This window comes from Lissotriton vulgaris, chromosome 10 (genome assembly GCF_964263255.1).
Source record: "Lissotriton vulgaris chromosome 10, aLisVul1.2, whole genome shotgun sequence".
In the NCBI taxonomy this organism is placed as follows: domain Eukaryota; kingdom Metazoa; phylum Chordata; class Amphibia; order Caudata; family Salamandridae; genus Lissotriton; species Lissotriton vulgaris.
Window position 1 is genome coordinate 1,121,724,173 of NC_141698.1, and position 23,035 is coordinate 1,121,747,207.

General features: G+C 49.0%; 1 protein-coding gene across 1 annotated transcript in view; it reads right to left on the minus strand.

Moving 5' to 3' along the window:
• WIPF3 (WAS/WASL interacting protein family member 3) overlaps window positions 1–23,035 on the minus strand; it is a 137,946-nt gene that overhangs the window by 61,185 nt on the left and 53,726 nt on the right. The window contains exon 2 of the mRNA XM_086942201.1: window positions 14,109–14,246. Within this exon, the coding sequence (XP_086798327.1) occupies window positions 14,109–14,207 (99 nt within the window). The 5' untranslated portion in view covers window positions 14,208–14,246. The remainder of the gene's footprint in view (window positions 1–14,108; window positions 14,247–23,035) is intronic.

The following is a 23,035-nucleotide window of genomic DNA, read 5'->3' on the forward strand; positions in this document are numbered from 1 at the left end:
AACAGAGCTCTGGTGTACCACAGATCCAGAAAGGAACAGAGCGCTGGTGTATGTAAGATCCAGAAAGGAACAGAGCTCTGGTGTACCACAGATCCAGAAAGGAACAGAGAGCTGGTGTACCACGGATCCAGAAAGGAACAGAGGTCTGGTGTACCACAGATCCAGAAAGGAACAGAGCGCTGGTGTACCTCAGATCCAGAAAGGAACAGAGCACTGGTGTACCTCAGATCCAGAAAGGAACAGAGCGCTTGTGTACCTCAGATCCAGAAACGAACAGAGCACTGGTGTACTCCAGATCCAGAAAGGAACAGAGCACTGGTGTACCTCAGATCCAGAAAGGAACAGGGCACTGGTGTACTACAGATCCAGAAAGGAACAGAGTGCTGCTGTATGTAAGATCCAGAAAAGAACAGAGCACTGGAGTACCCCAGATCCCGAAAGGAACAGAGCACTGCTGTACCACAGATCCAGAAAGGAACAGAGCGCTGGTGTATGTAAGATCCAGAAAGGAACAGAGCGCTGGTGTATGTAAGATCCAGAAAGGAACAGAGCGCTGGTGTATGTAAGATCCAGAAAGGAACAGAGCTCTGGTGTACCACAGATCCAGAAAGGAACAGAGGTCTGGTGTACCACAGATCCAGAAAGGAACAGAGCGCTGGTGTATGTAAGATCCAGAAAGGAACAGAGCGCTGGTGTATGTAAGATCCAGAAAGGAACAGAGCTCTGGTGTATGTAAGATCCAGAAAGGAACAGAGCGCTGGTGTATGTAAGATCCAGACAGGAACAGAGCTCTGGTGTACCACAGATCCAGAAAGGAACAGAGCGCTGGTGTATGTAAGATCCAGAAAGGAACAGAGCTCTGGTGTACCACAGATCCAGAAAGGAACAGAGAGCTGGTGTACCACGGATCCAGAAAGGAACAGAGGTCTGGTGTACCACAGATCCAGAAAGGAACAGAGCGCTGGTGTACCTCAGATCCAGAAAGGAACAGAGCACTGGTGTACCTCAGATCCAGAAAGGAACAGAGCGCTTGTGTACCTCAGATCCAGAAACGAACAGAGCACTGGTGCACTCCAGATCCAGAAAGGAACAGAGCACTGGTGTACCTCAGATCCAGAAAGGAACAGGGCACTGGTGTACTACAGATCCAGAAAGGAACAGAGTGCTGGTGTATGTAAGATCCAGAAAGGAACAGAGCACTGGAGTACCACAGATCCAGAAAGGAACAGAGTGCTGGTGTACTACAGATCCAGAAAGGAACAGAGCGCTGGTGTACTACAGATCCAGAAAGGAACAGAGCACTGGTGTACCTAAGATCCAGAAAGTTACAGAGCACTGGTGTACCCCAGATCCAGAAAGGAACAGAGCACTGGTGTACCCCAGATCCAGAAAGGAACAGAGCACTGCTGTACCACAGATCCAGAAAGGAACAGAGCGCTGGTGTACTACAGATCCAGAAAGGAACAGAGCGCTGGTGTATGTAAGATCCAAAAAGGAACAGAGCACTGGTGTACCACAGATCCAGAAAGGAACAGAGCGCTGGTGTACCACAGATCCAGAAAGGAACAGAGGTCTGGTGTACCACAGATACAGAAAGGAACAGAGCACTGGTGTATGTAAGATCTAGAAAGGAACAGAGCGCTGGTGTATGTAAGATCCAGAAAGGAACAGAGCTCTGGTGTACCACAGATCCAGAAAGGAACAGAGGTCTGGTGTACCACAGATCCAGAAAGGAACAGAGGTCTGGTGTACCACAGATCCAGAAAGGAACAGAGGTCTGGTGTACCACAGATCCAGAAAGGAACAGAGCGCTGGTGTACCTCAGATCCAGAAAGGAACAGAGCGCTGGTGTACCTCAGATCCAGCAAGGAACAGAGCGCTGGTGTACCTCAGATCCAGAAACGAACAGAGCACTGGTGTACTCCAGATCCAGAAAGGAACAGAGCACTGCTGTACCTCAGATCCAGAAAGGAACAGAGCACTGATGTACCCCAGATCCAGAAAGGAACAGAGCACTGGTGTACCACAGATCCAGAAAGGAACAGGGCACTGGTGTACTACAGATCCAGAAAGGAACAGAGCGCTGGTGTATGTAAGATCCAGAAAGGAACAGAGCACTGGAGTACCACAGATCCAGAAAGGAACAGAGCGCTGGTGTACTACAGATCCAGAAAGGAACAGAGCGCTGGTGTACTACAGATCCAGAAAGGAACAGAGCACTGGTGTGCCTAAGATCCAGAAAGGAACAGAGCACTGGTGTACCCCAGATCCAGAAAGGAACAGAGCACTGGTGTACCCCAGATCCAGAAAGGAACAGAGCACTGCTGTACCACAGATCCAGAAAGGAACAGAGCGCTGGTGTACTACAGATCCAGAAAGGAACAGAGCGCTGGTGTATGTAAGATCCAAAAAGGAACAGAGCACTTTTGTACCACAGATCCAGAAAGGAACAGAGCGCTGGTGTACCACAGATCCAGAAAGGAACAGAAGTCTGGTGTACCACAGATACAGAAAGGAACAGAGCACTGGTGTATGTAAGATCCAGAAAGGAACAGAGCACTGGTGTATGTAAGATCCAGAAAGGAACAGAGCTCTGGTGTACCACAGATCCAGAAAGGAACAGAGTGCTGGTGTACCACAGATCCAGAAAGGAACAGAGGTCTGGTGTACCAGAGATCCAGAAAGGAACAGAGCGCTGGTGTACTACAGATCCAGAGAGGAACAGAGCACTGGTGTACCTAAGATCCAGAAAGGAACAGAGCACTGGCGTACCCCAGATCCAGAAAGGAACAGAGCACTGATGTACCCCAGATCCAGAAAGGAACAGAGCACTGCTGTACCACAGATCCAGAAAGGAACAGAGCGCTGGTGTACTACAGATCCAGAAAGGAACAGAGCGCTGGTGTATGTAAGATCCAAAAAGGAACAGAGCACTGGTGTACCACAGATCCAGAAAGGAACAGAGGTCTGGTGTACCACATATCCAGAAAGGAACAGAGGTCTGGTGTACCACAGATACAGAAAGGAACAGAGCACTGGTGTATGTAAGATCCAGAAAGGAACAGAGCGCTGGTGTATGTAAGATCCAGAAAGGAACAGAGCTCTGGTGTACCACAGATCCAGAAAGGAGCAGAGTGCTGGTGTACCACAGATCCAGAAAGGAACAGAGGTCTGGTGTACCACAGATCCAGAAAGGAACAGAGCGCTGGTGTACCACAGATCCAGAAATGAACAGAGGTCTGGTGTACCACAGATCCAGAAACGAACAGAGGTCTGGTGTACCACAGATACAGAAAGGAACAGAGCGCTGGTGTACCACAGATCCAGAAAGGAACAGAGCGCTGGTGTATGTAAGATCCAGAAAGGAACAGAGCTCTGGTGTACCACAGATCCAGAAAGGAACAGAGCGCTGGTGTACCACAGATCCAGAAAGGAACAGAGGTCTGGTGTACCACAGATCCAGAAAGGAACACAGGTCTGGTGTACCACAGATCCAGAAAGGAACAGAGTGCTGGTGTACCACAGATCTAGAAAGGAACAGAGTGCTGGTGTACCACAGATCCAGAAAGGAACAGAGGTCTGGTGTACCACAGATCCAGAAAGGAACAAAGCGCTGGTGTACCACAGATCAAGAAAGGAACAGAGGTCTGGTGTACCACAGATCCAGAAAGGAACAGAGCGCTGGTGTCGTCAGATCCAGAAAGGAGCAGAGCACTGGGAGATTCCATAGAGAAGCTAGTGCAATATACATGCTTAACAGTACCTTATATTAACACTTTACTTTTTCTTGGCACTTTTTCTCATACATCTTTAAAAATGTATTTCTTCAATTTCCATGATTGTGTTTTTGCTTTGTGTCATTTTGTTTATTGCACTTTTGTCTATTTTTATAAATTAGAGTGGGATTTTTATTGTATTGTGTTTTTGACTTTTTAACTTTTTTGATACTTCTAAATACTTTACTAATATTCTCGAAGTTAAGTGTCTGCTTTGTGCCGTACCTACTGCGGCTTGAGCGCAGTTTTAAATTATTGAAACCCTTGCCTGGACCTACCAGGTTAGTGGTTTTGAAAATCATGGTGGACACCACCCACCCTCTTACATACACCATATGACATATGCATGCCCAATGATGAATTCAATTAATGAACCTAATAAGGTCCTGTTTTATATCCATTGAAGAAACAGAGCCCTTTGGGGGGGGGGGGGATGATGGACCATGGGTCTGGTGATGGAGTGAGCGTGGCACCCCTTCCATTTCAAGGTTCTCTACCACTGAAACCCCATGAATATGTACAGCAGGCTGAGGATTTCCAACAAGGGAAACTGTAATAACCCTGTGTTTGCCTCCAACCCCCAATCTCCTCATGACCGTGGAAGCTCCGTACTCCTGACTCACCGATAAATGATATAGAGTCACGGACGGACGAGCTTGAGAACATTGTGGGTCCAATTTGACCTGGTATAGGAGTAGTTTTGCACAAATTTGGATTTGATTAGACTTTATTGGGTCAAGCCTTGAAACTTGCAAAAGTTGACTCTTTCCAGGAACACTACTAACATTTCTTTATTTCAAAAGTAGTTTAAAAAAATGTGTACATGTGAGTTATGTTTACACGTGCCACAATGACTTGTGACTCGGTCCAAGGCGTGTAGCCCACTGGTGGGGAGGGGGGGCAACCCCGATTTTTGCACCAGCGCCAAAGCCGACCCTGTGTGTTTTGAGAGGCTGCCCCGGGACACCAAAGGTGGCCACCTACGAGGGCGGCCACCCTTAGTGCCATAGGATGGCACAGACCCTGAGCGGTCTAGTGGTTGGGGGGACCAGTGGTCCCCCTGTGATGTCACTTCCGGTCAGGGGGGGGAGGGGTTGTAGGGCTATATAGCCTGGGGGCGAGGGTCAAGCGCCCTCTGTGTCCTGGCTGCTGCTCGCGTGACCCTCGCCCTCCCCTGCCCTGACCTCGAGCGGGTGCTGCCCGTTGCTGTTTTTTGTGAGTATGTACGTGTTGTGGTGTGCTGGTTGGGTCGGTGCTGGTTGTGTTGGCGGCTTTCCGCTGGCGAGGGGTGGGGAGTGCGAGGGGGGGCGAGGCCGTTCTACGGGGCCAGGTGGTGTTCTTGATTTTGTTGTGGTCCCGGGGTAGCTGCCCCGGGTCGCCTTGCTGTGCTGCGCTGTCTGTCTTTGCGGGCGGGCGGAGTAGGGATGAGGGAGGCACGGTATGCGGCTGGGGCGTCCGGTCTCCTGTTCCGAGCGCGCGGAGAGGGGGGCTGGAGCTCTTGGGAGCGGCGGTTTGTCCTCGGCCCTGCGGCTGACCCTGCACCGCTTTCCCCTGCTGCGGGCCGGGGGTAACATCTGGGTTGTAAAGGTCTTGCGGGGCCCGACCTACTTCATCGAGCGTCAGGGGGCTTATCTAGGTTTCGGACCTCTGTTACTTCAGGGATGAGGGAGATGCGTCGAGAGGGGGGCTGGAGCTGAGCTATCTATATTGTGTGTAGCAATCTTGGTCTTAATTTAAGTGCATTTCATAGTTCCATCCCGCGGGGCGGGTTTACGTAGGTTATTCTCTTTTCTGGGCAGTGGGTTTGGCTCATGTATTTGCGCGCTCGCCTCCGGCCCCGGGGACCTGGGTTCTATTCCAGCGTTTGCGATTTTGACATATATGGCATTAATTACTTGGTGCTCTGGGGACATTCGGTGTTATCGGCCCGGGGGTGGTATACGTGTGGGTAGTTTATCAGGGGTCGGGGAAGTCTTTTGTGTAGGTAACCCCCCACCCTCGCTCACAGTTGCCGCTGCCCGATACCCCCTCCCCCTCCCCCTCCCCCTGTTCGCCTTCCCTCTGCTGCTCAATTTTGGGAGGCCTGCTGGCCTGGTTGTATAGGATCTATCCGCGGCATGCCTGGGGCGAGAGTCGGGTCTGGTTCGCCTTATCGGTCGGTGTTTGGTGGGGTGCGTGGGGTCTTTGCTCCCTCTGGCCTGTACGGGCGCTTGTTACGGGTGGGCTTCCTCGGCCTCGGTTGGGTTGCGGTTCCTCGAGGGGGGGAAGCGGGGGGGGGGGGATTGGGACCCACATGCACGGGGTGTCATTTATTATTATTTTGCTTTGCGTTTGTACTTAGCGCGGACTTGGGGGAGGGGGGGATTGGGACCCGCATGCACGGGGTGTCATTTATTATTTTACTTTGCGTTTGTACTTAGCGCGGACTTCTACCCGAGGGCGCCAGAGCGCCTCACAGGCAGGGTGTGATGAGAAATACCAGATGACATTTGCCTCATTCCCACGTCCGTATGCTGTTGCGCGTTAAAGCCATGTCCCGCTTTCTTGTCCATGTACCTCCTTCAGCTAGAGTCACCAGGAATTGAAGTTTCTTTCTAAAGAATCTGCTTAATTGTGAAATATGGTAAAGTGAACGTTTAAGTAGGCTCCATTTCGCTCTTCTAGCAAGTTGGTCGTTATAATTTTCAGTTGCAGGAGTTCACGAAGGCTTCTCTCCCGGGAATGGCTTCACGTTAAGAACTGTGTGGTTCCAATTTTGGAACGGATTTTAATTGTTTAATATGATCGTGTGGGTCCTTCCGGTCATTCTTTACAGTGAGTGCGTCAGAGCGCTTCCCAAATGAACAGAAAATTAGTAATGAACAAATTACAAACAGACGATATGTTACATGAAGCAAAAGTGACAATGGTGAGCAATACAAATTCCACGAGGTAGCGCCGAGGTCTTTGGATGGGGCAGAATAGCTCAATGGGTTAGAGCCCAGTGCTAATAACTCCAAGGTCACGGGTTCGGATCCCGTGCTGATAACTGTTCCCCTTGCCTAGTGCTTCTGCTTTGCAATCAAGGGGGTCACTTTTAACGTATGTGGATGTCGGATATCATGTTGAGCCTTTTCTAATGATGTTGTTAGCAGTGCTGGCTTCTTCTTCTGCCTGTTTCATTGTTTTATGTTTTAATATGGCAACATTTATATTTGTTGTGAGTTTTACAGGTACAAGTTATTATAGGGGATAATGTGACTGGAACAATATATGTTTGATGGACGCTCAGACATTTATAATGTAAAGTTGTTTGTAGGGAGTACCAAATTTTAAAGCACTGCTATTAACCTTTTAAGAGACTGGGGCGCATTTCGCTTTTAACGTTTGTATTTATGTTGAAGCATTTATAGGAGCATTGACTTGGGCTCTGGGCGGTACGTCCCCGGCTCCTCGAGTGCATGGGGCACATATGTGGCACAACGGCGCGCTCGCTGTGTGGTCAGGCATTTTAGATTCCTCCTTTGTTCCTCGGCGGGCGGGAGGGGATTCCCACCCTGTGCATAGAGGCGGCCCTACGCCCATGGCTGTCGACGATCTAGCAGGCTGGAGGGTTCGTTCCTCAACGCTGCTGTATCCTTTTTAGTGTCCTCACTTGACTATTTCACGTACAGTTCCGGGGTAAGCGCAGGAAGCTGCCAGTCGGATACACACCAGCATCAGCAACACGCCTTTCCATGCCATTGGCCCCGCATTGGAGAGTGCGATACTCGACTAGACCAGGGTTATGCTGCACTAGCCTGGTGCTTCATGCCTTCCCATGCTTGGAGGCTATTTACTATCAGGGGCAACCTTGCGGTTACTCCCCTTCTGAGTGCAAGTAGGCATCGCCCTAGGGGCAGGCAGTGGTCAAACATTTCTTGACCACTTTTCCGTGAAGTGCATTTACTAATCAAGCATTGCAATGCAATAGGTCTCGCATTAGGTTAGTGTGAGCTATTGTTATGACACAATTTTCCCTTGGTGGTTTTGTTTAGGGAGTAACTAGAAGGGCAATCGGGGCTGTTATATGTTACATATAAGGTTGCACTAACATGCGTGTACTTTCAGGATGGTACGTGTACAGCTGGGGAGGACTGGAGGAGAGGAAGCTGAAATACCGTGGCATGACGCCGGAAGCTGAAGGAGCACGACAGATTAAAGAGCTCAATTTAAAGAATGGGGGAACGTTGTGACAATTTCTTTTATTTTTCAGGATACAAAGCAAAGTAATCAGGGCAAAGGACAAGGAAGCGGCACAGGTGGCAATTGGTGGGCCAGAGACAGGTATATGGCGAAGGACCAGTCTTTGGTGTGGACACAGAGGGGGGCACATGTACACAGAAAGGGAGAGGGAACACGTCGGTGTGTTGTCTAGTAAATTGTCACCTACAAGTGTGCCAACTAACGTTACCTATTTCCCTCCATAGCCCCTTCTCGCTCTCCCTCGCTGATTTCCTCCGAATTTTCATTCCGCCTTGTCGCACCATTGTAATTTCCCGTGTGGGTGAACAGAAGGGAGAATGGACAGCCAACGTTCCCCTCCCCTCTTTCAAGAATATACCCAGGTGGAGGACTCGTTGCCGGGCACCTCCCAGGACGCAGTGTGGGTAGACTTTATGGAAATGGCAAAGCTTAAAGGCCTTGCTTGGGCACAAAATTTGATGAACACGCCAGTGCCAGAGGATGCTGGTTTCCCGGCTGAATCCCCATCTTCTGATACCCAGAACAGTACCGATGCCGCTCCCTCCAGGCCCAAACGGATCAGAAAGCCCAATGTTAGGGATTTCCCCCTGGAATCTTTGCCGCTGGCACAAAGCAAATCAGTGGCGAAACCCTGTGAGGTTCCGTCACAAGGGGCAAGTGCTACGCCACCGCCCCTGGTCCTTTCTAAGGACAACCAGGCTGCCCAAGGTAATTTCGATACCAGAGATGATCTGAACAAAATATTGGACACTTTTAACAATTTTAGAGTAGGAGTGACCATTGCACAAGAACATTGCGGGCCTACCCGAGGGAATTGGGCCTTGCATGAGGTTATGGGTGCATGAACTCTTAACAACTTGAAGCCGAACTCTTGGGGCGAGAATAGATTTAATCTCTCAGTTAAACGTGGAATGACTGACCCAAGCTTCGTTCTAGAGGCCCGCCGCCGAGTAGACAGTGTAGTGAAAAGAAGCCTGTTGCAGGCTCTGCAGTTCTATTGCGCTTGGCGTTGGAGCACAGACTTTGCCCGAATGGGGGTCAGAACGCTTCAAGGGGGACAGAACCGTCACTCCCATAGGTGTTCTCAGTACATAGCTATGCGAAGTTACTAGAAGCAACTTGCAACAAGAGCTGATAGTAGGAGATGCTTGTACTTAGACACCTTCAGAGCCTAGGAGAGGAGTGTTTCGTTTATGAATGGACTTCCTTCAATTAATAAGGGAGGTCATCTTTAATTGTGGAAGGGTGCAGGTAATGCTAACTAATTAGTGCTCGGACCCCCAACTGGCCTGGGTAGCGTGTGGGCATTGAGGGCCATGTCTCATTGCAGAGAATGCAGATGGTGGATCGGGGGGGGGGGGGCATTTTAATCAATGTTTTCTGTCTCCAATGCAGGAACCGCACACGAGAACAGCCCCACCCACATGGGGGGCCACCTGAATTATCAACAGGTATAAGGATCATAGCACACTGGGGGCAGTGTGTTAGGGTCTGGGATTCCCATGTTCTCCCCAGTTGTCATTACTATCCGGGGTGTGGGACGCGAGCTGGTTTCACTCATGGAAGTAATACATGGATAATGGGAGCTGGGACTTATTAGGCGGCCCTGTGCAGGATGGGATGTACTCTCTTACTTGAGTCTGGATAAGGCGTTTTACGGTACAATAATTGGGGTGTTCGCGCTGGAGGCAGTGACAGAACAGGGGCTATTCATGCATTCATGCGAAAGATAATGGGAAATGTGTTTTCAGCTCAACAACAGGTTGATTTGGGCATATCATGCATCTCATGTGCATTAATGGATTGCTGTGCCGTTTGCTCTCTTTAATTTATTAGCCGTTTGAACAACTGAGGCCCCATCCACTGAGGGATGGGTGGGTGCTCCGATACCTGTAGCACATTGGAAAACCCATGTTGAGGACCACTCCTTTGGCACAGGATGATCAGTTCAGAATGGTGGAATTTTGTTTCCTCCACTACACCCACAGTAATGGCTTAACAACATTAGGCAATGACCAAACAGCAACAAAGTCTCCTTTTCCTGCCGGGCCACAACTCCTAGGTGACTGGACGAGTAACTTCTTGGGTAGAATGGTAGAAGAATGGGCGGGTCCGCTTCGTAGGGTACATGGAGGACGTTGCCTAAAATCTCTGCTCTTACGGGGCCAGGCAGTTCTGACTGACTGTGTAATTGGGTGATACTCTGTTCCATCTGAGCTATTCAGTCTCATTCAAGATCAGGCACTTTTACTTATGTTTCGTGCATAGGTCACTGCATCACACATGCACACTCCAAACTAGGTAAGGTCTGACAAATGCAGCCTTATATCCCTGGTCTGCCTAGAATGCTTGGGGGTCAGATGGGCGTAATTCTGACTTTGGGTCTCCCTCTTCTTCAATGTTGTCTGCTAGCAAGATAGTCTCTTTCTTAGCCTTTCAATGTCACTCTTCGTGCACTGAAATAATGGATATGTCACACATAGCAGTCGTACGCGTATAGCTCTGAAGGGGGGTGGCTGGTTTGTAGTTTTTAAGCAAGAAAGCTTTAACTGTTGCTTCCTTATCTTGGACAACCAAGCAGCATTGACTGTTATAAGTGCGGTGCTCCTTTTGTAATACTACAGGGAGGCATTGGCATAGTGGCTATAGGCCAGGCAATATTCGGCACATCACCTGAACTAGCTGCATAGCCCTGCAGATTAGTTGGGCCTGCATAAGCCACACTAACTGCTGCATCATGGCCCACGCTGAGACTATCTCATAGTCGTACCACAGCATTGTTAGTTTCCTTTACTTTGGCTCATTGGCACTATGGGATGCATTATCAGGTTGCACAGAATGTTGGGCTTGCATTAGACACGCACATACCTCCTCCAGTCTGATCCCACTAAGACCTCTCAGCTCTGCCTCTACTTTGGATCAGGCTGATACTGGAGGGCCCTTAGCTAGGTGCTCGTGTAAGCTTTCACCTACACAGTATTTATTTAGTTGTTTTCTGGTACTGAAGTAGGGATTCCGTTGGCAGTGTTCGCATGCCAGTAAGTAAGAGCGAGGAAGGATTAGTTCTTCTAGTTGCACAACTTGTATATACAGTTGGACAGGCTGCTTGTTACAAGCTTCATAGGGTCCTTCGAAGGCTAGGCACAGGGGGAAGACTTGTACAAGTGTCTCATGAGGAGTTGGCAGGCATAGCTCAGAGGTCGTGGACTTACAATTAGGTCCCCATGGGTTGAAGGTTACGTGTCGCCCCAGTGAGGCTATGCATTGTGAGGGGTTTGTTAGCCTACAGTAGGGTCGGCTTTATGGGAGTGAGCCGTCTGGCGGGACCTTATGGTGAGTATGTCCCCAGTATGTCTAAGAAAGGGTGGGAGGCCATATGCTAGACAGTGTGAAGTTCAGGGACATCACTGTCACAGTTCCCTGTCCGGAGGGTGGCACAAGTGAGAAGGAAGTTTGGTTGCGTGCCAGCTTGGCGGTGCTGAGGAAGAGAGCAGACTTGTCCTTGCCTGAGCCAAGGGATAACGGTGATTGCAATTGTAGTGCAATAGGTCCTTGGCGCCAATGAGAGGTGGATAGTGTCGCCCGACAACTTGGAACTGGCCTGAAGCAGAGGAGAACTTGTTTCATCGGGCTTGGGTTGCTACTGGCCAAATGCACTGTGTGCTTTGATGTAGACGGGGTTCATTTACCCGAAGTTGATATGGCGATCTTTGGTTGGTATAGCGGAAGACACTAGGAGCAGCAGGTTGTACTAATAGGAAGCTGGTTGGTGGGGGGACTCTGGGGTGGCGGCGGCCACACCCAGAGCCTTGGCGGAGTTACAGGGCGATCCAATGCAGAAAGGTACAGAGGGGTACCCTCTACAGGAGCACCGGTGGGTGCGAGAGCAGAATTATTCTCCAGGGAGATCCACGCTGTGATGGATCCTGGAGGACCGACGGCGCCCCGTTAGTCCTGCGGGCGGTTGTAGACCTGAGCAACCGGGGGTTGCCAATGCTCCGCCCCCCGAGGGGGGGGCCTGAGTAAGGGGCGGATAGAGGTCCGCCGAGGGGAGGGGTTAGACCTTCCCTCAAAACTGACAACGCCCCCTGCGGTTAACACCCCGGGGGGTTATGGTTCATCGGGTGGGCGGGTCGCGAGGGGCGGCCTGCTCTTGGATCGCCCGTAAGATAACCCAACATGTTGGCATAATGTATGTGCTAATAAAGCTGCAACAACTTTCTCCATCAACTTGTGTCGTGTCGGTTATTGGTGGAGGGGTATGTTGTATGAAGAAAGGTCTGGGTCTGGGCCGATATTGGCACTATGAGAGGCTGCCCCGGGACACCAAAGGTGGCCACCTACGAGGACGGCCACCCTTAGTGCCATAGGATGGCACAGACCCTGAGCGGTCTAGTGGTTGGGGGGGACCAGTGGTCCCCCTGTGATGTCACTTCCGGTCAGAGGGGGGAGGGGTTGTAGGGCTATGTAGCCTGGGGGCGAGGGTCAAGCGCCCTCTTTGTCCTGGCTGCTGCTCGCGTGACCCTCGCCTTCCCCTGCCCTGACCTCGAGCGGGTGCTGCCCATTGCTGTTTTTCCCTCCCATCCGCTTACCCTGCTTTCGGGCAGTAAGTGGGGGGGGGGTTTGCAATTAAAATTACTGTCTTTTGTGTTGCAGGCGGAGTTACAGGGCGATCCAATGCAGAAAGGTACAGAGGGGTACCCTCTACAGGAGCACCGGTGGGTGCGAGAGCAGAATTATCCTCCAGGGAGATCCACGCTGTGATGGATCCTGGAGGACCGACGGCGCCCCGTTAGTCCTGCGGGCGGTTGTAGACCTGAGCAACCGGGGGTTGCCAACGCTCCGCCCCCGAGGGGGGGGCCTGAGTAAGGGGCGGATAGAGGTCCGCCGAGGGGAGGGGTTAGACCTTCCCTCAAAACTGACAACGCCCCCTGCGGTTAACACCCCGGGGGGTTATGGCTCATCAGGTGGGCGGGTCGTGAGGGGCGGCCTGCTCTTGGATCGCCCGTAAGATAACCCAACATGTTGGCATAATGTATGTGCTAATAAAGCTGCAACAACTTTCTCCATCAACTTGTGTCGTGTCGGTTATTGGTGGAGGGGTATGTTGTATGAAGAAAGGTCTGGGTCTGGGCCGATATTGGCACTATGAGAGGCTGCCCCGGGACACCAAAGGTGGCCACCTACGAGGACGGCCACCCTTAGTGCCATAGGATGGCACGGACCCTGAGCGGTCTAGTGGTTGGGGGGGACCAGTGGTCCCCCTGTGATGTCACTTCCGGTCAGGGGGGGGAGGGGTTGTAGGGCTATATAGCCTGGGGGCGAGGGTCAAGCGCCCTCTTTGTCCTGGCTGCTGCTCGCGTGACCCTCGCCTTCCCCTGCCCTGACCTCGAGCAGGTGCTGCCCGTTGCTGTTTTTCCCTCCCATCCGCTTACCCTGCTTTCGGGCAGTAAGTGGGGGGGGTTTGCAATTAAAATTACTGTCTTTTGTGTTGCAGGCGGAGTTACAGGGCGATCCAATGCAGAAAGGTACAGAGGGGTACCCTCTACAGGAGCACCGGTGGGTGCGAGAGCAGAATTATCCTCCAGGGAGATCCACGCTGTGATGGATCCTGGAGGACCGACGGCGCCCCGTTAGTCCTGCGGGCGGTTGTAGACCTGAGCAACCGGGGGTTGCCAACGTTCCGCCCCCCGAGGGGGGGGCCTGAGTAAGGGGCGGATAGAGGTCCGCCGAGGGGAGGGGTTGGACCTTCCCTCAAAACTGACAACGCCCCCTGCGGTTAACACCCCGGGGGGTTATGGCTCATCAGGTGGGCGGGTCGCGAGGGGCGGCCTGCTCTTGGATCGCCCGTAAGATAACCCAACATGTTGGCATAATGTATGTGCTAATAAAGCTGCAACAACTTTCTCCATCAACTTGTGTCGTGTCGGTTATTGTTGGAGGGGTATGTTGTATGAAGAAAGGTCTGGGCCGATATTGGCACTAATATACTCACAATGAGTGTCCACAGCGTTCTCGGTAGACACCAATTTAATTACTACAAACCTATTTGACAAGAATAATTTAGTAAACGGAGTTTGATAAAAATGGCAGAAAGACATACTGTACCCCAGAAAATGGCGGGGGCGGCGGTGGTGGTGCCGGGGGTCCCCCGGCCCCGGGTGGGAGTGGCGGAGGAGGAGGCGGCGGTGGAGGGGGGACAGGCATGGCTCCTTAGTTCACTGGCACCCCGATGTGTTCTCAGAGCTGAAAGAAATTGATGAAAGAGTTAAAAATCACCATATGGTACAAGCAGTCAGTCCGGGTGAACAAACGCAGGCAGACTTTGCACTCTCTGATAACAGGCAGATAAACAGGCGCGTGCAATAGTGATTGTGCAACTCACACGCAACACACGTGATCAATCAATCAACATTTATAGAGCGCAGCAAAACACCGGCGAGGGTCTCGAGGCGCTGGAGCAGTTTGTTGCTGAGTAGAGGCTGTTTATTGAAACAATATACACGTGATACACGTCACAGCGGTGAGTCCCCGCCTACATCTGCAGGTGCCACCACTTCCTGTATTTATTTATTTATTTAATGCAGTTTTATAAAGCGTGGTCTTTACCCAAAGGTGTCAGAGGAGATTTATACACTAACAAGTTACAAACGCAATCAGGATCATTAGATTAATACAGGTATTAATACAGGTATAGAATACATATTTACAACATTGAGCTCAAGTACATGCCAAGCGGGCTTGGGGTCATGAAAAAGGGTTGAATTAATCCTGGAAGTGTCTTTGGAAGAGAAGAAAGGCAAGTTCACGCTAAACTTCTCCCAGCTCTGTGCACTGAACCCCCGCATTCCCTAGCCAAAGTTCAATTAGTAAAGTAATGTGTTTGCACCCCTCCATGTTTTCTTGGGGGCCTCCCCCGGTGCTGCTGAATGTCAACGCTGCTTCGCCCTGATGCCACCTCGCACTTCCTTCGCCCCCACTCTACCCTCTTCAGTTCCTGCTTTTCCCTTTGCTACTGTTCTCCTCTCCACCCGTCTTTCGCCCTTCTCCGGTCGGACTTGCCTAGTAAAAGAAATGCACTCCTCCTGGCTTTGCTAATGTTTTTCCCCATGCTGTTCTCAAATGTTAAAAAGAAATAAAATGCTGGTTTGCCATTGGTGAACGCATTATGATGTATGCGTGCGTATGCGTCGTCGCCTAAAAGCACACTTAGAATTAGGCATGGATTTTCCCTGTAACCTCCAAGAGTTAGGGAGAACCTGGGCTTTAAGTGGGCCGGGTCCTGCGGTGCTCGGCACCGTCAGCTCTTAAAAGCAGGTGCTGAGATGGGTCCCAATCGGGCTCTCTGTTGCCCTCAACCTCAGGGTGGGAAAAAATAATCTTACCTCTGCAGAAGCACCAACCTTTGCTGCCTTTGAGGTAACTTCAAAGAGACTTGTTGTAGGTCTTTCACGGTCTCATCGTTTCAGAACTGAAGCATTTTCAATATTATATACAACGATGCCATAGTTGTTGATTATTTATCTTATGAAACTAACAACCATTGGCAAAGTCAATAGTCCAGCTTACTGTAGGTATGTTACTTGTCGTATGATATATCCGGATGCAGTGGCAGAAACAGCAAAATGCTAGTCGGGCGGCACACTATGCTAAGCACAGATTTTTAGCGTATGTGTCTTTAAGCCACACCCTTAATTGCATCGGCCACACCCCTTTGAGAGACCTCCAGTGTTTTAATTCCACTTAAAGCACTGGGGAGGACAAATATAAAACAAGCATTTGCAATGCAATAGGTCTCACATTAGGAAAGTGTGAGCTATTGGTATTGTAAATAACACATTTGTGTATACTTTGAAACTATATACATTAATAGCATTGTTATTCACAAAGCCAATAGCTTACACTTTCCTAATGCGAGTCCTATTGGCTTTGGCAATGCTTGTTGCTAGCAAGCAAGGACAGTGCTGTTGTGGTGCTGAGTGATGTGGTGGTGTATTAGAGTGATGTGGTGGTGTATTAGAGTGATGTGGTGGTGTCCCTGAGTGATGTGGTGGTGCCCCGTGAGGTGGTGGTGCCCCCGAGTGATGTGGTGGTGCCCCCGAGTGATGTGGTGGTGCCCCCGAGTGATGTGGTGGTGCCCCCGAGTGATGTGGTGGTGTCCCCGAGTGATATGGTGGTGCCCCCGAGTGATGTGGTGGTGCCCCCGAGTGATGTGGTGGTGCCCCGAGTGATGTGGTGGTGCCCCCGAGTGATGTGGTGGTGTCCCCGAGTGATGTGGTGGTGTCCCCGAGTGATGTGGTGGTGCCCCCGAGTGATGTGGTGGTGCCCCCGAGTGATGTGGTGGTGCCCCCGAGTGATGTGGTGGTGTCCCCGAGTGATGTGGGGGTGCCCCCGAGTGATGTGGTGGTGCCCCCGAGTGATGTGGTGGTGTCCCCGAGTGATATGGTGGTGCCCCCGAGTGATGTGGTGGTGCCCCCGAGTGATGTGGTGGTGCCCCCGAGTGATGTGGTGGTGCCCCCGAGTGATGTGGTGGTGTCCCCGAGTGATGTGGTGGTGCCCCCGAGTGATGTGGTGGTGCCCCCGAGTGATGTGGTGGTGCCCCCGAGTGATGTGGTGGTGTCCCCGAGTGATGTGGTGGTGCCCCTGAGTGATGTGGTGGTGTTCCTGAGTGATGTGGTGGTGCCCCTGAGTGATGTGGTGGTGTTCCTGAGTGATATAGTGGTGTTCCTGAGTGATATAGTGGTGTCCCCGAGTGATGTGGCAGTGTCCCCGAGTGGTGTTCCTGAGTGATATAGTGGTGTTCCTGAGTGATATAGTGTTGTCCCCGAGTGATGTGGCAGTGTCCCCGAGTGATGTGGTGGTGTCCCTGAGTGATGTGGCAGTGTCCTCGAGTGATGTGGTGGTGTCCCTGAGTGATGTGGTGGTGCCCCCGAGTGATGTGGTGGTGCCCCCGAGTGATGTGGTGGTGCCCCCGAGTGATGTGGTGGTGCCCCCGAGTGATGTGGTGGTGTCCCCGAGTGATGCGGTGGTGTCCCCGAGTGATGCGGTGGTGTCCCCGAGTGATGCGGTGGTGTCCCCGAGTGATGTGGTGGTGTCCCCGAGTGATCTGGTGGTGTTCCTGAGTGATGTGGTGGTGTCCCTGAGTGATGTGGTGGTGCCCCTGAGTGATGTGGTGGTGGTCCTGAGTGATGTGGTGTGTGAGGGTGAGGGTGTGTGCGAGTGTGAGGGGGTGAGGGTGAGTGAGGGTGAGAGGGTTGTGAGGGTGAGGGGTGTGAGGGTGTGAGGTTGTGAAGGTGTGTGAGGAAAGAATGAAAGAGGAAGACATTTGCGCAGAGGGGGTCGGGGGAGAGGAGGCATTCTGGATAAAACAACACACAGCTCACAGTTCGTTTTAACAAGTCCTGCAGTTTTGAAGTCGGCCGCTCCACACATTAGCCTATCTCTCTCTTTCACTATGCTGCATGTCCTGGTGCTGCCAGTCAGGGTGTAGTGAGCACTGGCTAAGCTTGGCATAGTATAGAAGACACACAGATAATAGCTAAAAGTATTCAGTAAACTCAAAATCAAACTATTCGATGCGGGCAAGCAAAAGCAACAAAAAGTTCGGGAAAGGCACTCCTATAAAAAAATTTACTTTGCGATGTGTTCAAAGAAGCCAAAGAAATATAAAAGCAAGCAGATTGCAGACAAAGCTGTAACGGACAAAAACATGCAGCTTTTGTATCAAAGATTTAGAGCTTACCTCACACACAATAAACAAAGTAGTAAACAAAGCGCTGCACGGCATGTGTAACATTTTTGAAAACAATGTCACTGGTGAGAGGAGAAATGCGAGACACAGCCTGACTGCCGTGAAAGTGAAAACAGTAATGCATAGCTAAGAAGTGGCTTAACAATCAGAGCAGCCGAGTTTGAAGCTGGGGAACCAGGTTCGAGCCTGTGATTCTCTGCAAATCTGCCCGTGCCTTAAAAAATATATATACTGTGTCCTACTGTAATGCAACTTGTGCTCATGCAAAGCACTCTGAAACCTTGGAGTCGAGTTCGCGCAATACAAATTATGTTAAATTACAAGTCCCGGCACTTTCCAGTCACAAATTAAGCAGGGATAGCGCAAAGAGGGGCGGGGGAGAGGAGGCGGGGGAGAGCAAGGAAAGAATGAAAGAGGAAGACATTCGCGTAGAGGGGGGCGGGTGAGAGGAGGCATTCTGGATAAAACAAACCACAGCTCACAGTTCGTTTTAACAAGTCCTGCAGTTCTGAAGTCTGCCGCTCCGCACCATAGCCTATCTATCTCTTTCACTATGCTGCATGTCCTGGTGCTGCCAGTCAGGGTGTAGTGAGCACTGCCTAAGCTTTGCATAGTATAGAAGACGCACAGATAATAGCTAAAAGTATTCAGTAAACTCAAAATCGAACTATGCGATGTGGGTAAGCAAAAGCAACAGAAAGTTCGGGAAAGCCACTCCTATAAAAAATTAACTTTGCGATGTGTTCAAAGTAGCCAAATAAATATAAAAGCAAGCATATTGCAGACAAAGCTGTAACGGACAAAAACATGCTGCTTTTCTATCAAAGATTTAGAGCTCACCTCACACGCAATAAACAAAGTAGTAAACAAAGCGCTGCACGGCATGTGTAACATATTTCAAAACAATGTCACTGGTGAGAGGAGAAATGCGAGACACGGCCTGGTGGCTGTGAAAGTGAAAACAGTAATGCAGAGCTAAGGAGTGGAAGGTGCCCTCAACACAGCACACGTCTAAACAAGAACATCGCCGAAAGAAAAAAAAGCGGACGGGAAAGGATCCCTTTGAAGTGGCCGTGAAAGTGAAAGCAATTAGGGGGGAGGAGAATTGAGGCCAGCGCGCACTGCGCACGCTGGGGAAGCCTGTGGTAGGGAGGCTGATAACTTTGATGTGGGGAAATGCGCATGCTTGTGTTCACGTGAACTGTTTGAAATCCGCCCGATGGTTTGAGAAATTTTTTGCCTACTATAATTCTCGGCTATCCATTCCTTGCGGAAGGGGATAGGCGAGACCTAAAAAGTGAAAGGTACTCGCAAAGGGAATTATTTAAATAATTCTATCAAAAAGAGCGAGAGGGAGAAAGTGGATTGTAAATTAGTTGCCAATAAACTCCCCAAAAATGTTCATCCCCCTCCTCCATTATGTACAAACCTTATTTTCAATCATATTTCTTGGTTTACAGAGTGTCATCATACACATACAAGTTATTATCATCAAAAAATAACAGAGTTTGTATACATAAGTCATAAAGACTAAAGAAAGATCTTGTGATCAAACTTTGGAGTTCAAAAGTCCATGCTTCTTGAGTGAAACTGATTTAGAGTGGAGCAGCCAGATCCTTTCTTGCACTGGACAACATTGATTAGCCCAATGTAGAAATACCATCACAAGATGGCTCCTAATTTTCAACTATGTCGTAAGTAGGCTTCATGAGAATGTTGATGCGTTTCGTCCCCATATTTACAGAAGCCATGATATCCACACGGTCCCTCCCAAGCACCACTAGGGTGTGCAAATCATGAAAAAATATATTTTCAAGTCTCAGGTCAAGAGTAGAGGGGTAGGGTTGTGCCTCTGGGAAGTTTGTGTAATAGAAATCTTTAACATGTTCTTTATAGCTTCTCTGACTTTGATCGGCGACACAGTCTTCAAGCAAATACCACTACAAAAATCTAGTATGATGGAGTTAAGGGCGTGAGGAAATGAGTGCAGCCATAGACCATGAAAAGAAAGAAGTGGCTGCGATATGGAGAGAAGTCTGGATGAAGAAAGGAAGGATAAATAGCAAGCATTGGCAAAGCCAATAGGTTTTGCCTATGCAAGACTTCTGACGTGGTCAACAGAGCACTTTTTTCCACTTTGCTTCCAAGCTTGCTTCACAACAGCCACACTGCTTAACAATATGCCAAACAAGCATTTGCAATGCAATAGGTCTCGCATTAGGAAAGTTTGAGATATTGGTATTGTAAATGACACACTTTGTATTTATGTTTTGTTTTTGAAAATCGCAAAATTAATAGCTTTGTCATTTACAATGCCAGTAGTTATAACTTTTGCAAATGTGACACCCATAGCATTTGTAATGCAATGTGTTGTATTTACGTGACTTACATGTATTGATATTACAAATAACAATGGCTTTTAATTTTTTGAAATAATTAATACTTAAATAAAAGTTATTGTAATTCATAATGGCAATAGCTTAAACTTTTGTAAATAATTTTTGTGAAGATTATGCTCAGTGTATTTTATTGTGACGAAAATACAAGAACAGAAGTGAAATATTGACATCTTTTTGTGACATTTGTAATAAAGCTTGAAACATTGAGAGAACATATTTGAACCAGTTGTTTTTGAACGGTTGCACAGATTGATGCTGTGGTGGCGCTGAGTGATGTTGTGGTGGCGAACGAGTGATGCTGTGGCGTTCAGTGATTCTGTGGTAGCGCATAGTGATGTTGTGGTGCCCCTGAGTGATGCTGTGGTGGTGCTGAGTGATGCTGTATGTTATGCTATGTTTTGTTTTGCTATCCTATGTTTTGTTTTGTTATGCTATGCTATGTTTTGCTATCCTAGGCTTTGATTTGTTATGCTGTGCTGTATTGTGTTTTGTTATGCTTGTTTTGTTATGCTATGCTATGGTTTGCTATGCTATGTTTTGTTGTGTTTGGTATGCTATGCTATGTTTTGCTATGCTATTCTGTGTTTTGTTTTGCTATGCTATGTTTTGTTGTGTTTTACTATGTTTTGTTATGCTGTGTGTTGTTGTGTTTTGTTATGCTATGTTTTGTTGTCATGCTATGTTTTGTTATGCTATGCTATGGTTTGCTATGCTTTGTTGTGTTTTATTATGCTATGCTTTGTTTTGCTATCCTATGCTTTGTTTTGTTGTGCTATTCTATGTTTTGTTTTGCTATGCTATGTTTTGCTATGTTTTGTTATGCTATGTGTTGTTGTGTTTTGTTATGCTATATTTTGTTGTCATGCTATGTTTTGTTATACTATGCTATGTTTTGCCATGCTATGTTTTGTTCTGCTATCCTATGCTTTGTTTTGTTATGCTATGCTATGTTTAGTTGTGTATTGCTATGCTATGCTTTGTTATGCTATGCTATGTTTTGTTATGCCATGCTATGTTTTGTTGTGTTTTATAATGCTATGCTATGTTTTCCTAAGCTATGTTTTGTTATGCTATGTTTTGTTATGGTATGCTAAGCTTCGTTTTGTTATGCTATGTCGTGTTTTGTCATGCTATGTTTTGTTATGCTATGCTATGTTTTGTTAGAGGTGTGGCGCCGCGGCTAGGGCAACTGACTCTGAAATCTGGGGATCACGGTTTGATCCCCGGCACCAGCGGCAGATTAGCTCAGCACCATGTGACGCTGGGCAATAGCTTGCTTAATCTTGCCGACGGCCCCCAGCGCCTAGAGACCCTTACGGGTGATTGTGCGCTTTACAAAATGTGGATTATGGACTATGTTATATATGCTATGTTTTGGTGTGTTTTGTTATGCTATGCTTTGTTGTGTTTTGCTATGTTTTGTTATGCTATGCTTTGTTATGCTATGCCTTGTTATGCTATGCTTTGTTATGCTATGTTTTGTTATGCTGTTTTGTTATGCTATGTTTTGTTATGCTATGCTTTTTTATGTTATGCTTTGTTATGTTCTGCTATGTTTTGTTCTGCTATGTTTTGTTCTGCTATGCTATGTTTTGTTATACTATGCTATGTTTTGTGTTGCTATGCTTTGTTATGTTATGCTATGTTTTGTTATGCTATGTTTTGTTATGCTATGTTTTGTTGTGTTTTTATGCTATGCTATGTTGTGTTTTGCTATGTTTTGTTTTGTTATGCTATGCTATGTTTTGTTTTTCTATCCTATGCTGTTTTGTTATGCTCTGTTTTGCTATACTATGCTTTGTTTTGTTATGCTATGCTGTGTTTTGTTATGCTATGCTATGTTTTGCTATGCTATTCTATGTTTTGTTTTGCTATGCTATGTTTTGTTATGCTGGTGAGGGTGAGTGAAGGTGAGTGAGGGTGGGTGAGGGAGAGGGTGTGAGGGTGTGTGAGGGTGAGAGGGTTGTGAGGGTGAGAGGGTTGTGAGGGTGTGAGGGTGAAGGGGATGAGGGGGATGAGGGTGAGGAGGTGTGAGGGTGAGGGTGTGAGGGTGATGGGGTGAGGGTGTGAGAGGGTGTGAGGGTGAGTGAGGGTGAGATGGTGTGAGGGTGAGGGGTGTGAAGGTGAGGGGGTGAGGGTGAGTGTGGGGGTGTGAGAGTGAGTGAGGGTGTGTGAGGGTGAGAGGAATGTGATGTTGTGAGGGTGTGAGGGTGAGGGGGTGTGAGGGTGTGAGGGGGTGTGAGGGGGTGTGATGGTGTGAGGGGGTGTGATGGTGTGAGGGGGTGAGGGGGTGTGAGGGTGAGGGGGTGTGAGGGTGAGGGGGTGTGTGAGGGTGAGGGGGTGTGTGAGGGTGAGGGGGTGTGTGAGGGTGAGTAGGTGTGAGGGTGAGGTGGTGTGAGGGTGTGGGAGGGTGAGGGGGGCTTCAAGACCAACCAGCCCTGGTAACTGGTGCATCAGCATTAAATACCAGTAGGCCTCGATCTTCAAAACAGAGCTTTGGCAACTGCACTCAGCACTGTGGACTAATTACTCTGACCTATCTGCCTTACTTCAAGTGCATTATATCCTGGCACTGTTAATAAGAAATACAAGATATCTGCCACATTTGTGACAGAGTAATCCACCCGTCAGACTTCTAATCATGCCCTGAGCTTGTGTAGTGCTTGCAGCACTTTGAACTGTAGCCCTTACTGAGATGTCGCCAGGGTGCCATTGGCCCAAATGCAAACAAGGACATTCAACTAAACACAACGCCAGCTTCTACCATGAACAAATGACACAAATAGGTAACTGAAGCACGCAAACAGCACAGAAGAAACCTACAAATGCCATATGAGACGAGCCACCGCGTTAGGAGAGGAAGTGGTAGCTTTCAGATGCTTTTA